The 16,347-nt window shown below is 41.1% G+C and overlaps 1 protein-coding gene across 1 annotated transcript in view; it reads right to left on the bottom strand.

The window, feature by feature from the left end:
- Positions 1-245: 245 nt before the first annotated feature.
- The window catches only part of ATF7 (activating transcription factor 7), a 68,869-nt gene continuing 52,767 nt past the window's right edge, over positions 246-16,347 (bottom strand). Inside the window, exons 4-11 of the mRNA XM_029287377.1 lie at positions 12,838-12,972; positions 11,108-11,265; positions 9,857-9,956; positions 8,096-8,209; positions 6,689-6,841; positions 3,935-4,132; positions 1,560-1,668; positions 246-487 (exon numbers count right to left, since the gene is read on the bottom strand). Coding sequence (XP_029143210.1) covers positions 270-487; positions 1,560-1,668; positions 3,935-4,132; positions 6,689-6,841; positions 8,096-8,209; positions 9,857-9,956; positions 11,108-11,265; positions 12,838-12,972 — 1,185 coding nt within the window. The 3' untranslated portion in view covers positions 246-269. The remainder of the gene's footprint in view (positions 488-1,559; positions 1,669-3,934; positions 4,133-6,688; positions 6,842-8,095; positions 8,210-9,856; positions 9,957-11,107; positions 11,266-12,837; positions 12,973-16,347) is intronic.

The raw sequence follows: 16,347 nt of genomic DNA, 5'->3' as shown, positions 1-16,347 counted from the left end.
GGTCTCTAAAGTGTGGCGAAATGACTTATTCCAAAGCCACCCTTTGGGAAGACGATGGCCCCTCTGACAGATGTTTGAGGCCAGGATCTATGTGGGATATATTTAGAAGCTCCATAGCTGCCCTTCACTCATTTTTAAGAAATCAAAAGAATAAAACAAATGAACAAAACAAAAACTGTATCCACCCCATTTTGAACAAGGGGCTTAGTTATGATCAGTCTCTCTGGCTGCAGTTCATTGGTTAGTTCTATGCCATGCAACTGGCGACATCATCTGCCAGCAGACTGGGACTGTGGCGCCATAATGACATGTGACTGCATGGGCACATTCAGTTCTGTCCTTTGGTTGGCCATCTGAGTGAGGACTGAAGTGGCAACGGCTTCAGCTGCAGAGCGAACGTTCAGCCCATTGGGAGATGCAGTCACCGAACTGTGCTGGATGACAGGAGCTGGAGAACCGGTGGGCTCAGAACTTTCTTTGGGGCTTTCTGATTTTTCAAGAAAAGGGAAAAATAAAATGGTATTAGTGATTGGGCTTGGCTTTACAAACATCATCAGAACATGCTTCAGCAACGATTCTGCCAGTTCTCCCCAGTTATATTTTCTCAAATGAGTTGCTTTTTTTTTGGGCCACAATATTCTCTGTACAAAAATTCAGCTTTAATACAGACTTAACAACCATGAAAAATATAACTCGTTCTGACGCTAATCAAAAGTATCTGTATAAACTTGGGTTGGATACACGGAACACATTATCATAGATTTTCATTTTACATAGCATGTTATGTGAATCCAGCCACTGTATTTGGTAAACCATAGCTTATTATTGTGTAGAGTCAGCCGATTCTGGTTTCTTCGATTAAAAAAAAAATCAGCCACATAACTCCATAATAAAACTGCATAGGAGTGCATTTGCATAACTGAGAAGAATTAGACTGGCACTATCTAGATGCCAATTGAATTTCTTTCCCTACAGCTAAGGCTTATAATGTGAACTTCCAAAATTGAAGAGGAAAAGAGAAAAAAAATGCAGTTTTACAGCACTGTAAAAAAAAAAATCAGCCTTTGGGGAAAAATAGGTCTTGTTCTATAGTTGCAAATGTAGTAGAATCTCTTTCAGCTGGGTGTCCTTCAGATAATATGGACATCCATCATCCAAAGGAAGAACTGGCCATAATAACTGGAGTATTGAGAATTCTACCCCCAACAGTTTTGGAATAGCTTAGGTCACAGTTGGGGGTCCTTGTAATATTCATAACTCTTCAATTATAGAATGCTTTTATAAATCTTGATTGATCCCAAAATGCCTCTTCATAAAGTGCTGAAATTCTACAATCTGTGTTTGACCCCAATAAAGGAGACTATTTATAACTCAGGGTTGAAATTGGCGTCTTTGGTGTTCTCTGAGCTTGGTTGGTTTTTTTTGCAGACATTTCATTACCCAAATTAGGTGACATCATCAGTGCTGCAAGAAAACAACCAAATTCAGAGAGCACCAAGGACCCTTGTATTTGACCCCATTTGCCCTGCCTGAATATTTATTTATAAGATTCTGCTTACCAAGATAACCTTGTGTTTTCTTCTGTAATGCAGTGACAGGGCAGTCCTTGTGAGCCAACAATAGTTGTTTGAGTTGCGCAACTTCATTCCTTAATAATGTAACTTCATTCTATGAAAAAGGAAACGTTTAGTCTCATTGCATTGGTTCAACATCCAATCTTGAATCTTGTTAAGTGTTCATTTGAAACAGAGACACAACACAAACAGGAAGGAATTTACGGATCATGGGTTTCAGCCAGCACTATTTACTCATTACTTAACTTAGGGCAGGGGGTAGGCAACCTTGGCTCTTTTATGTCTTGTGGACTTCAACTCCCAGAATTCCTGAGTCAGCATGGCTGGTTCAGGAATTCTGGGTATTGAAGTCCACAAGTTAGGGAATGCTTCATTTGTCATGCCCCTTTTTAGCATTAAAACTGCCATGATCCTATGGCTCAATCCTATGCCTAAATGATGTCTTTTGCTATTGGAATATCTTTCACAAGGCCAATTTGGAAACCTGGTAGTGAATAAAGGAGATTCTAATCTAAGAAACCCTGAAATAAAACATGTTTTAATTCTGAAAATCTTTTGAGATAAGTTGGGCTAAATGTAATGCACATGCGCACATGTACACAAACACACACACTGAGGCAGTAGTTTCAAATCTTTTCCATCAATGAAATATAAAGTGAAAGCTATAGGATTGGGGGCAAAATACCTGAAAGGGTTTACAAAAAAGGTGCTGAAAATTCACAAAGGCAAACAAACCCAGTGCATCTTCCAGGTTCACCTTCCTGGAAAACTATGGAATGCTGGAGCTATTTTTGGCTTCTAGCAGACAGAGGCTGCTTATAGGGAATGGAGGTAGCAGCCTGTTTTAACACTGGAGTTGCAGTTGCTTTTACTTGTAACTACGTCATGGTCGGCTTGCTTAGTTGCATTCCTTGTGTAAGTCTCTCAAAAAGGTGGGAGCACCATATCAAGGGCACATATGGAAATAGCTCAAGTGTATTAACATTCTCATTATTACCACTGAAAGAGAGATTACACTGAACTTCAGTTTCTCCGTCAAAGACAGAACTAGCCCTGTTGGCTTAGGTCCAAGAACCAGAAGGCTCAATTCCTTTTCTTTAGAAGGTGGGAAATTCCTATTAAGCTTCAGGAAAGCTAAGCAACATGGTAGTAAAAAGTAAACCAAAAAATTCATAGCAGCGCAAATAGCTTGGCTCATAATCTAGCACCAGCAATATATCAAATCAGACCAAGATTCTATAGTAGACAGGAGAGAAAGCTAAGCTTCCACTGTTAGAGACAGATGGAGAGTATGAAAAGCTTCCCTTTGTGCATCTTCTAGAACAGGGCTTTTCAACCAGTGGTACGGGTACCACCTGTGGTACATTGGCACCTGGCAGGTGGTACGCGGCCATCCTAGAAAAGTGGTAGCGGGGGAGGGGAATGAGAGTGCTGCCGGGCAGGCAGGCAGGTGTCTTGCTCGGCTGTGCCTTGGGGGGCACTTTTTTCAGTGCCATTGTAACTTCGAACAGTCACTAAGCGAACTGTTGTAAGTCGAGGACTACCTGTACTTTATCACTTTTTTCCTTTTGGGGGGGTCATCAAGTTTTTGACACCTTGCTAGGCGACAGGTGGTACTCGGATATTGCCATATCCTAAAAGTGGTACAATGGGTGAAAAGGTAGAAAAGCCCTGTTCTAGACCACACAAAATGTTTTTCTTACTTGTAAGAAGAACAGAAAATTTCACATATCAGGATATTTTGAAATGATAACAATATATTAACAACAATGTATCAAATTTATAGGTGATGGGAACAAAGAAAAAGAAGAAAAGGGGTATCAATTATCTTTGTCAAAGGGTGAGTAAAAAAAATCTGCCGCAGTTAGATCGGAATTGAGTGATAAGATTTTCTGAAAAAAGTCTACACTGACAAGTGAGTAACAAGAGATAAAAACAACTGAGGCCCTAATATCTGTTCCACAAAATGTCCATTCCCACAAGGAGATATAATTTAACTAAGGGAACTATAATCCAAGAAAGTGTATGTGAGGAGAATGCATTCTTTCACAGAGACCTCAAATCGTTTTTTTTCTCCCTGGCAAAGTAAGCTCCTCCAGATGGTACACAGCCAAGACCAAAAATACCTACTGCATGCCAGGATTTTCAAGGATAAGCAATGAAGGCCTCAGAGTACAAAAATCACCTCCATACTACATGGAGATTCCATAATTTCAGATTATATTGGCTAGGAACAAATTTATGAACAATAGATCTCACGTAAGTACCCTGGAAGATGATGGTCTTGAAAATAAAGCAAGGATAGATACGATATTAGGGGTACATTGATCACACTGTAGGCATATTGGCAGCCTGCTTACACTTAGTTGGATGTTCTGTGTGGTGAGTTCTTCCGCCTTCTTTTCCAAGGATGATACCCAGATCTTACGTTTCTGGCGGCAGCGGGAGGCAGCAGCGCGGTTCCGCTCCAAGAAGCGCTGCCTACGTTCATCTGGATCTTCATCTGCTGTGCGTCTCCGTCGGCCACCTGTACTTGGGGTGGGTTGAGCTGGGGAAACCTGAGGACAAAGGACAGATAGATGGACAGGCTATTCACACAGAAGATGGGCAGGTTGTTCAAAAAAAAAAAAAAGAGGAACCTGTGGCTTTACGGTGTTATTAAACTACACCTCCCAGCATCTTTTGCCACTACTCAAGCTGGCTAGAACTGCTGAAAGTTGCAGTTCAGCCATTATTTGAAGAGGACCACCTTGTATTAAGAACTTACCAGTCATACATATTTACTGTGTTTCCCCGAAAATAAGACCCATTCTTTATATTCTTTTTGCCTCCAAAAGAGGCACCATTCCTATTTTCGGGGGATGTCTTACCCGCTTACCTTAGGACCACTGCTGTCAGGCCTCCCCATGCCCCGACACTTGTCGCATTGCTGCCTGACTTCTTTTGCGGCTGCTTGCGGCTGGACGCCACGTGGCGCTTTGCGGCTGGACGCCACGTGGTGCTTTGCTCATGGCAGGCCATGCAGTGCATGGCGTCAGTGTCGCGGGCCACACAGCCTCCTGCCACGAGAGGTGGCACTGATGCGGTGCGCCACATGGCATCCGGCTGCAAGAAGCCACAGAAGAAGTTGGGCAGCGGTGCGACAGTTGTCGGGGTGTGGGATCTTGGCTAAGGCGGTCCTAAGGTAAGCAGGTACAGGGAGTGTGGGGCAGCTCCACACACCCCATCCCAGCTTGATTTTTACGTGTGCACCTCACCCCAAAACTAGGGCTTATTTTGGGGGGTAGGGTTTATATTAGGTGCACATGTAAAAATCAAGCTAGGGCTTACTTTCGGGAGATGTCTTATTTTTGGGGAAACTCGGTATATGGACCACAGAACTTGTCCAAGCAATTTTTGGGACTATTAGCACTGCCTATGAGCACTGCTCTCAAATGCTACTTTATTGTTTAATGTTTCCTTTTTATTCTTGATTGCTTTTATTATATTTTGCACGATATCTTTCTGTAAACCGTTCTGATATTTACAATCTTTTAATGAACAAACAATAAATAATACTTTCCTCTGATTTGTCTGGTTCCCAATAGTCTACTTGTAAAATGGATGTACAAGACAAATGTATGTCTATTTGCTGTGCATTTATCTGCAAGCAACTTGGAATAATCAATCGTTATTTGATTTTGCACCCTTTTATCAATTTAATTAAAAAAAAAAACCTCCTCTTTTCCCTTGTGCCTATTCAAGCATCTATATAATTTTTGCAATGAGATGCTTGTGTGGTAGAGCCAACACTGTATTAGTCACTGAAATCCTTTTTATTTTTAAGTAGCCAAATAACTGCCAAAAGCAAAAACAGATTTGCAGGTTCCCACCTTAGCTCAGCCTCCCCAAATGGGCTCTATAATTAGACAGACAGTTTCCACTTCTCTATACTCGCTGTCAGTCAGGCAACATATGGACAGTAAACTTCTGGAAGCTCTAACTGACAGAGCAGGTGGTAATTGTGATGGAAGGCTGGCATTTGGTAAGCTGGCAGGACCAAATGGGGTGCATTTAAACTCAAGTAATTAAATCAGGAAGAGAGACAGAGGGAGAGAAGATTTGTATACATTGCTTCTGTGTTTCTGACTCTGTCCTCATTGCTGTTGTATCTCAGTTGTAAACATCAGGGAGCAATGCTGACAGAAGCAAGGGAGGCTCACCCAAGTCTACCCACCTGCTCAGGGAATTAGAAACTGAGTGCCTAAACCTAGCACATCCTGCAACTAGAAAGCTGAAATTTGGCAACAAGGAAAAACAACATACTGAATTTTCAAGCTTATTCCCATTTGCAAAATTTGATGTTTGTTCTTAAGCAGTTTTTCAGAAACTGCAAAAAGGAGAGTTGCTCTCTAAGGAAATAGAGAAAGAATACAAAAAGACAAAGGATGTACAGGAACATAAGGGAAGAGAGAAATGCAAAACAAAGTATCATTTATTTCTGGATAACTAAAAGACTGCTGGAAGCTGATGACGATTTCCCTTCCCTTCTCCAGGAATGACCATATTATTGCATAAGAGACTTCATTAGCCTGATATATACTCCTCACATAATCATCAGATCATTCTTGCTTTGTAATGGTTCAAAATCTTAAATTCATATTTGATTTTTTAAAAAAATGAATAAAAAGTGTGCATATCATAACAAATGATACCATGCCACCCATCGTGCGCTCTTTAATACATAGTTAGCTCAAGCACCTACTTAGAAATTCCCCATTCCCCTTTTATTCACCGCAAGGACCAGCACATTACTCTTTTTATATAAAATTCTGGCTCCAATAGTAGCTGTTGGATTTTAATTAAATATCATATGGTCTAGCACAGGCATGTCAAACTCGCAACGTCATGTGACGTCACGCAACGTATCCGGAGAGTTTTGCCATTGCCGGCCATGGGCCGGCAGTTTGACACCCCTGGTCTAGCAAGTGGCTTTACAAATCTCCAGGCAGCTTTCCTAAATTTGGGCTCTTTCCTTTAGCCGATGACCTGCCAGCTGAGAAAGGATGAGATGTATTGCAGTCCCACTTCCGTTTCCTGAATCCTTACTTAATCCAATTTGGCTCTTAACCAACCTGGGGCTGGGCTGGAGAAGGTGCATCAGGGTGCTGGATAAGTATCTGACCCTGTTCAGGATGGGAAGTCACCATTGTGCTCGCTGATCCCACCATCATGCTGCTGCCGTTCAGTGAGGAAGTAACTCCTTGTGTCAGGCTGGCTTTTAGCCTCTGCATGGGATGAAGACAAAACAAATACTGAGAAGCCCAACTTTGTTGATGTTTTTAACACATATTTGGGGTTTGCTAAAAAGAGGCAGACTTTTGAAGACAAGGGCCAGTAAATCTGACATGCTGTTAGCTAAGAGGTTCACATTTATGTCCCTAGAATTAATGGATGTAAAAACTTCACACCTGACTGGGAATTCTTTTTGCTAAGAAAATATGAAAAATCTCTCTCTCTCTCTTTTTTTGCAAGAGAAGCTCTCATTAATATGGAATGTTTAAACAGGAATTATTCCTTTCCAATACAATTAAGAAATAAGTCACCATAAAATGTCCAGACAGCTGGAATTTTGCTAGTACAACATTGGGTTTTTTATTACATTTTACTTCATTTTCCTTCCAAGGAATGTGTGTGTGAGTCTCAAAATAACTTGGTCAAATGGAAGACACTTAAAAAACGAGAGATTATAAAACTACCAAAAGGATATGCCTGTAAGTTAGAATAAAATATTCTGTTGCTGTAAAGGTGGTCTAGCCTGAAAAAGTACAGGAATGTGATATTTGCTCAGATGTAAGTTAATATCTACTCTTAATATACTGTATTTAGACATGTCTACACTTTTACGGCTATAGTTCTTTGTAACCCCAAGCCAGAATTCAAGGAACTCTGATCAGTTTTGTACCCTGAAAAGGATTTTACAGTGGTTTTGGCAGAGTACATCCCCTTCTACTGCCATATATCAGCCTCTGTGGATGGGAATTTTGGGGTTCGCAATTCCAACATGTCTGGAAAGCTCCAGGTTGGGGAAGGCTGCCATACACCAAGTTGCTTTTGAACCTGAGAGGGAATTTCAAAAGCAGATTTATTGTATTTGGCAAGGGAACACTATTTAAAAACAAAAACAAAAAAACCCACACTGTGAACTTTAGCAATTTTGGATCTAGTTTTTCAAGTCTGTAAATTGTACAAGTGGTGATGGTAAAGGAGACTAAGACTTATTTCTGAAAAATGATACAACAACCTAAAGCAGTTTTTACAAGATGAGGTTTCTTTAAAGCAGTGTTTCTCAATCTTGGGCACTTTTAAAGTTATAATGACTTCACCTCCCAGAAGAATACCCCAGCCAGCCATGCTTTCAAGACTAGAACGATAGAAAAATGTTTTTGAAATCTGCAATGCATCTTGGTGCATGCATCTCTCTCGTTTGATTCTTTAAAAGGAGCAATCTTGTGAACAATGCAGTAGAAACAGGAGCTCACCATTTTAGCTTCAGAGTGTCCTGGAAAGCCTGATGGTGAAATTGAGCCGCTGCTGATAACCGGGGGACCAGGAATACCAGGAATGTTTGGCACCATAGGCATTGGCCTTGCCAGCTATATATTGGAGGAGGAGGAAGAAGCACCTCAGGTTTGTTTTTTTTTACTTGTAACACAATGAAAACGAAAAAAAAAAGCCTCATAAAAATCTCACCATTGGTGTTTGCATGAAACCCACAAATTTTCAGTCGCTTAACCAGGCTGAACAGAAGAGGAAGAAACAGGAGGCAGGAGGAGAATTGCTGGCTAGTTCACTTTCTCTGAGCCATACCATATTGCTACAACAGCCAAATCCTCTCTCTTTTTTTTATGATTGTCCCAAATATTCTCATTTGATTTTAGGTGTATATGTGCAAATTCTCAACTGTCACCTAAAAACTGTAGCATAATGCTAGCTCTCAAATGATTCTTATCTTGAAATTGGGGATTGCTGGCAATCTGCGGATCATAAGGAAGATTCTGGCTCCAGATAACTAGGCCAGGGATAGGCAACCTTGGCTCTTTTATGACTCGTGGAGTTCAACTCCCAGAATTCCTGAGCCAGCATGGTTCAGCTTGGAAACCTCTCCCTTTCCCCTCAGCATGGCTGGCTCAGGAATCCTGGGAGTTGAAGTCCACGAGTCATGAAAGAGCCAAGGTTGCCCAGGCCTAAAATATTGAACTAGGCCTAAATATTGTTTTAAAAGAAAGACATCTGGAGATCAATCATGCTAAAATGATTAAACCCTTAGTTTTGAACTAGAAGGGGGAGCGCTTCATGGAGCAACATTCAAGACTATTGTCATCTTTCAGGTAACCCATTTTTCAAGTTGTTGAAGGGATAAAAATAAGTCAGAAACAAAGTACAGAAGCCTGAAATTTTTAGAGGGAGGGCATGCTCAGAACTACATTTTTATCATAAGGAGTAAAACTTCTGACTGATTTGTTATCCTCTGTAAGGTTCTTTGACATTTCCCCCCATTTTATGATATTGTTCACTTTCAGAACAATTGGGGAAGAAGATACCACGTAGCTAAGTAGAATTCACAAAGTATTACTGATACATCCTGGAGAGAAGGCAGTCATTTGCAAACGTCCCCACCAGGAACGTACAGAGATGTCTTCTACTTGTCCTAACAAATTAGCCTTTCCAATTTATTGGAGTTGACCTATTTCCATTGTGGCAGAAACTTTCTAAACACTTAAAGTCAATGAAAATTTACTGCACAAAGAAGCAGACACTTGATTTGCATGTGACATCAGAAATAATACAAGATGCACCAGAAGGTACTCATGTTTGTCAAATCCATATGCAGAAATAAAAGCTAAATAACCATTTCATGCCCCGAAGAGGCCAGGGAGGGAGTTTTTCCTGGCTTGGAAAAGCTGACATGTTCTCTGCAAGCTTGAATGGTTTCAAGCACAAAGCTAGCTAATCAGAAAGCCTGCCATTCCCAGCCCCAGAACCAACAGGGCCAGCCATCTGTTCGTACAAGGATTCAGCCTGAGCCTTCCTGACCAATGACTTGGTTGGCAGGCACTGCTACCCTCACAGGCAGTGGCTCTCATCACCCCTATGTCCTCTACTCCAACAAAGGCTTGTCTCATGCAGAGGAAGTAGAGGGAGATGTCAATTTTGCAAATTAAAGTGCCCCATATGCTCTGCAAAGGGGAAAAACTGTCCCTTCCTTTATCAAAATCAGCCATGCTGGAAGCTTTCATTACCGATATGACAGAAGGCATCTGAACGGGTGGGCCAGGAAGGACAGGCATAGTCTGTCCATTCACAAGGTGCATGACAAGTGGTAGAGAACTGGTAGGCGACCTGGAAAAGATTTCAAGCAAAAGAAACTGCGTCAAACAAACTTCAGTCCAATTTGCAGGGAAGTGAATTCTCTCTCTCCAACAAATCCTGGTTACACATGATTCTCTTTTGATTCATGGAACCCATCCCTTCTCCAAATTCTCCACTGGTGCCCTAACCAACGGACAGCAAACTAATTTCTTAATCTAAACTTTTTAATTGCTAACTAAATTGACAGAGTAAACATGGATTGCAAAGCCACAGTTGCTTCTCAACTAATACACTACTTCTCATTGAGCAGCCTGGCCATTAAGCGAAGTCGTTGCTAAGTGAAACGTCATGATTTTATGATCTCATTTCAGTTTTCTTTTCCTTTACATAAGGAGCTGTAAAGGTTGTAAATATGAAGGCTGGTCGCCAAGTTACTTTTTTTTTATCACCGTCATGAATGTGAACAGTTGCTAAATGTGGCAGTCGCTAAGCAAAGACTACGATAACTAAAGCCAGCTTCGTCTCCCAACCCATCTCAAAATCGAACTGGGGCGGCAGTCATAATTAAAACATTTAACTATGATGAAACCAGTTGTCAAAATCCTAGGGCAGTGATGGCGAACCTTTTAGAGACCGAGTGCCCAAACTGCAACCCAAAACCCACTTATGCATCGTCGAGTGCCGGGTGGGTGTGGCCCATTGGCTAGGTGGGCCCATTGGCTAGGTGTGGCCAATTGGGTGGGTGTGGCTGCGGTGGTAACGGCAGACTGGGTGGGACTAAAAAGTTCAATCCATCAATTCCAACTTTGCAAGATCTTTTTTTTCCCCGCGAAAAGTTGATATTGACTGATTGAACTTTTTTTTTTTTTTGCACACGGCGGCGGAGGCCTAAAGCGAAAAGTTTTATAAAATCCAGCTGAAGGCCTAGGACTGGGGTGACGGCGCGCGTGCCCACAGAGAGGGCTCTGAGTGCCACCTCTGGCACCTGTGCCATAGGTTCGCCACCACTGCCCTAGGGTATATTTTCTTCCCTCATGGCTGTTCTTGGGCAATTATATATTCCACCACTGTACTCTGTAAGATTTGATATCAGGACACTTGCAGAAGAAAATTCTACCTGATCAACTGCTCAGTGCTAATCTGCTTAGGATGCTTTCTCTTCCCCTGAAGTTTCTACTTACCCGAGCTGTCTGTTGGAAGGTGGAGCCTGGGTGATGACTGAGGTTGGAGAAGGGAGAGTTGGATGTAGGGGGTCATATCCCAAGTGCAGTGGCAGAGATCCAGGACGTACAATAGTTGGTGTAGGCGTAGAAATGATAATAGGCTTTGAAGCATTCTCCTAAGAGAAATGCAGACAGTCAGTGACAGATCCCATCACCCACCATCCTTGTGGAATGCTATTAATTTTTATTTTACTATCTTATTGATTAGCTTAGATTTCAGTAAGGCATTTGATAAAGTACAGCACAACCTACTCCTTGGTAAGCTAGAAAAAAGTGGAATAGATAACATCAGATAACAGCTCTATTCTATTCTAGCTAATTACATTAGGTATATATCATATTACTGATTATTATTGATGAAAACATAGAAACGGCATGAAAAAATACAAAAACACCCCTTTTTCTTAATGCCAAACAAATAATACCCTGCTAACTCCAAATATCTGATAGGGCTGAAGCCTATAAATATTGCATTAATGTAGTTTCAAAAATCCCAATTTTATCAAAAGACAAAAGTTCTAAATCTTCTCAAGACAGGAATCTACAGCACTCAGGATAATTATTACAAGGATTGCTTGGTTTAAGAAATGAGTCAAACAGATTTATTTATTTATTTATAGCGTTTAGTAGGTTTGCACCAAAATCATGTTAACCCTATCAGGTACCTCACAAAGTAGTGCAATGGTATGGAAAAACATGGATTAATGTGATCTGCAGGTATATTGGTAGATGATAATAGGCAATTTGAACTCCGAGCGAAATTTAAGAACTATTTGCAATGCAAAATGATGTTCAATAAAATTCAAATCCAATCCCAATGCTTTTCTCTAGTAAAAAGAACTTCAGGAGCAGTGATAAGCCATGTTTCCATAAATTCATTTCATTCTTCTGAGCTCTTTCCTGCTTTATGATTTGGTTGAGATCCATCACTAGGAACATGGAGTTGCCAGCAGACATGAAGCCAAGAAAGGGCTGCATAGAGAAAGACACTGGGGTGGTGATAATTTAAATTATTTCAGCAGTTTTCATGCATCTGTCCCTGGCATGGAACTGCCAGTTCTTACACCCGGCATGTCCAAGAATCAGAAAATGGGTAGCAAGTCCAGCAGTAAACCCATATTTGTAGGATTAAACTGACTAATACTTCTGAATCTCTTGTCTCTCTGTTACTATTATCAGATGTAATAAGAAAGCTAGTTCTGCTCTTTTTTTTAATGCAAAGGACATCTTTCCCAGAATGAGCAAAAGCCATTAAAAGCAGATTAAAATAATACAGGTAATCCTCGACTTACAACAGTTCATTTAGTGACCGTTCAAAGTTACAATGGCATTGAAAAAAGCGACTTATGACCATTTTTCACACTTATGACCGTTGCAGCATCCCCAGGGTCAGGTGATTTACACTTTGATGCTTGGCTATACTGGTTCATATTTATGACGGTTGCACTGTCCCGAGGTCATGTGATCCCTTTTGTGTCACCTGGCAAGCAAAGTCAAGGGAGAAGCCAGATTCACTTAACAACGGTGTAACCAATTTAACAACTGAAGTGGTTCACTTAACAAATGTGGCAAGAAACGTCGTAAAAATGGGGCAAAATTCACTTAACAAATTTCTAACTTAGCAAAATAAATTTTGGGCTCAGCTGTGGTTGTAACTGGAGGATGATCTGTACTTCCTGAAAGCTCACCTTCTCCTTAGGCTGTGGTGACTGTGGACTCCCTATGGGGCTGTCTGGAGGAGAAGAATCAACTTCAACAGGCTCTTCCTCTTTGATTTTGATGTCTGGGGTAGAGGGAAGAGACATATCTAGAGGTCCAGAACACTGTGGAAACACAAAATACAGGTTTTAGCATAGTGCCCAAAGCTCCTGCAATGTGTTTGCAGGTTTCTGCACGCCCACCATCCACAAGCATAGCTAGAAAAGTCTAGAAACGTGACTACCCATACTTGTGGCACTTTGTATCCTGGCTTTCTGGTGCTAAGATGGCTGTTTAGCCCAGAAAAGCTAATATACTAAAGACTGCAGGAACCAATCTGAGTCGGTCACCAGAACCAAAGATTTATTCTTCCAAGCTTTCGGGATCGTGCTGGAGCCCATCATCAGGAAACTTCTCTCTATCCAGAATATGCGCTAGGCTGTTCTACATGTTATATGTACTAAATATGTGCTCTTCTACATGTTATATGTACTAAATATGTGCCCTTAGCTGAAACAATGCAGTGCAGGTTATGCAAACAACGTTTTTCCCCCACCAAGGACATCTGCTATTCTTCTCCAACAATAATGTCAGCTTAGCTGTCTGTCTAAATTGCTCAGACCCTAAAACCCTATTAAAGCAGAAAGGCAGTATTTTGGAGATCGTGTACACAACACTATACAGGCGACCCTTTTTTTTTCTTGTAAAACTTTGCTAATATAAAAATAAAGCTGGAAGGCCTGCAGGTCACAAAAAAACACTCATTCGCAGAAGTGCTGGAATCCTCTATATAAGTCACTTTTGAATTACTGCTTGATTTATCAAAAGCCAACGAGAGAGCCATATAAGTTATTACAAACCTATGACCAGGCCATTGTAATAAAACCTAACCATATGCCTGAGCCTGGCAGCATGCCACCACACCTATTTCCATTTCAACAGCTCAGCGTGGCCTTTTCCAATTTTGTGAACAACAGCCTGCTATGATCGTAGATCACTGGGCCAGTACTGGCGTACAGCAGGAAGAAATGGCAATATCAGAGGTACGGTTCATGCACAGCAGAGCAGAAAGAGGAACAGCACATTAAATAGTCTTGAAGCAATCAAAAGCGGCCTAGTACCTCCTCGAGGCCTTTGGTGGAGTTTGCCAAGGTGATAAAAGAAGGTATAATGAGCTGCCGGGAGGGAAAAGGCCGGTCAGCATGAACAAGCTACTCTTCGATGTATTCAAGGCAAAAAATTGCTTTTAGCGGCTACCAAAGAAAGCCAATAGGGGCAATCAGGGTAACAATTAATTAGATCATCTTTCTTTCCTTCTTTGCTTAGCAATCTGCGAATTGCCTCCTCCTTGGTCTTCTGCTGGCTATTTCTTGTGCATAATCTTCAGTTAAATGTTTCTTTAGTACCCTCTTCTATACTGTAACACAAACTGCCAGGCACAAGAAATCAGAAACTAGGGTGGTTCAAATCAGTACAAGTTTATTCCATGCTATCGCTAAACAAGAATCTGAATTACTAGCAGTCAAGGCAAACTGGCGGTAGATGAAGATTCAATGGAATTCAAGGAGGGCTGGATCTGGATCTCTTGTGGGCGCGAAGGGACTCCAAATGATGACACCCTTGACCCCTCCCCTTGGGTTCAGCCTGGTCACCTCATACATAAACTGTCAGATTACATGCTGAATGTCAGACTTCACCATCTCCTGGTTGTTTCTCCTTTAGTCTCTTATTTGCTTTAACACAGGCCTAGTATGTTCCTGTTCAACCCTCTCCAACCGGGGTCCTCAACCTTGGCAACTTTTAAGACTTGTGGACTTCAACTCCCAGAATTCCTCAGCCATCAACCCTTTTTCATATGGCATAAAGACTAAAAACAAGGATTGGGCCTGCAGGGTTTAAAAAAGAGGTCTCAGCGCTGAGGAGTGAATGAATGTGGAACTTCTCCATATGACTCGTCCTGACCCAGGAGATGAGTCACCCATCCGTCTGGAAATACCCCAACCTTTTTCAACTACAAAGATCATCAACATTTCTTAGCTGGAACTACCCAGAAGGAACAACACCCTCCTCCCCCATCAATTTTCATACATCCGCAAAGTAAAACTACCACTAGCAACTGGACTCGATTTAGCCAAGTGTTTAAAGCATCCCATGAATGTGGCGGGCAAAATCTGCCAAGTTTTCTAAATAGGAAACCAGCTGGAATTAACAATCCAGGCAGCTCTATTCTTGGAGGAGTAATTCCTTCAGCCTGCCTGAAACTAACCAGGCTTGGAACTGCTGCAGGCTCTTGCAGAGGTTAGAAATATTAAGGCTGAGTCATATATTTAACTAGGAGGAAGGGGAGACAAACTCCACCAAATTAAGAGTCGCAGTGGTAGCTATTTTAAAAAGTCCAGCAATAGGACTATGGGTGGTCTAAACACACAAAGTGTTTGGCTATAAAATTTCAAATTAAAAGCTAAAATTAAGATTCCAGGCTGCCACACAATTTTTAAAAGACAAGGAACCCAGACAGGCATAAAGGAATTGCTCAGTGGGAACAGCAATGCAGCAATTTAGTAGGCAAGATAAGGATTTCGTTAAGAAACCCGTGGCTGTTTATTTATATTAAAAAGTATAATATGAGACATAAAAAAAGATCAAGGGTTGCTTAGTTTCTTGCTCTGGCTGGCCTAATCCTATTTTAAATTTTTATTTAATAAATAATTCAATTTGAATGCTCCCTGCTTTAAGGTTTATTAGAGAAAGAGGGAGGGAAAGTGCAAACTCATGCAAGCAGCGTTTGGATACTTTTCCTAAGAGCAGAATAAGATACAGATGATTTCATAAAGAAAAATATCAAAAATAAAATATAGGTATATGTGTTCTAGCCAAGCATCCCCTTCCAATGCTTTGGGGAAAACTGTCATATTAAAACAGGGGTGTCAAACTTGCAGTGTCACGTGACGTGTTGTGATGTATCTCGACTTTTTTTCCATTGCCGGCAATGGGGTGGGCGTGGTTTTGGCATGACGCATCTGGCCCATGGGCTGGCAGTTTGACACCCCTGTATTAAAATATGAGTTCATGAAATCTATTTTTCAACATTTCTTTCATTACTGTTCTAACAGGGTGTTCTGTGAAATCTGACTTTAACTATAGCTGGGATACAAAGCTTGAAGCAGCATTGAGGCAATACAATTTTCCCCCTCTCTTTTAGATTTCATTTTAAATCAAACAAAGGCCTAAGATGGAGTGTTATAGGAGGTGGCAATATCCAACAGATCTTGGCCGATCTTCAGAAAGCTATAGATTAGGATCTCCTTAGTGTTAATCTGGAGGCCACCAGAAAATTCTAGAGCTCTAGAGTAGATTGGGAACTTGGAACAATATCCCAGAAAATGACCGTGGCATACTGTTATCCAAAAAACAATACACATGTATCTAGCTAGTGATTTCAATAAATGACTACATAACTACAATAAATGGTAGATCTATCTAGTAATTAGAGTAAACTC

Source organism: Protobothrops mucrosquamatus, unplaced genomic scaffold, assembly GCF_001527695.2.
Source record: "Protobothrops mucrosquamatus isolate PMUCROS unplaced genomic scaffold, P.Mucros_1.0 scaffold_24, whole genome shotgun sequence".
In the NCBI taxonomy this organism is placed as follows: domain Eukaryota; kingdom Metazoa; phylum Chordata; class Lepidosauria; order Squamata; family Viperidae; genus Protobothrops; species Protobothrops mucrosquamatus.
This window is presented reverse-complemented; position numbering and strand designations above follow the sequence as displayed.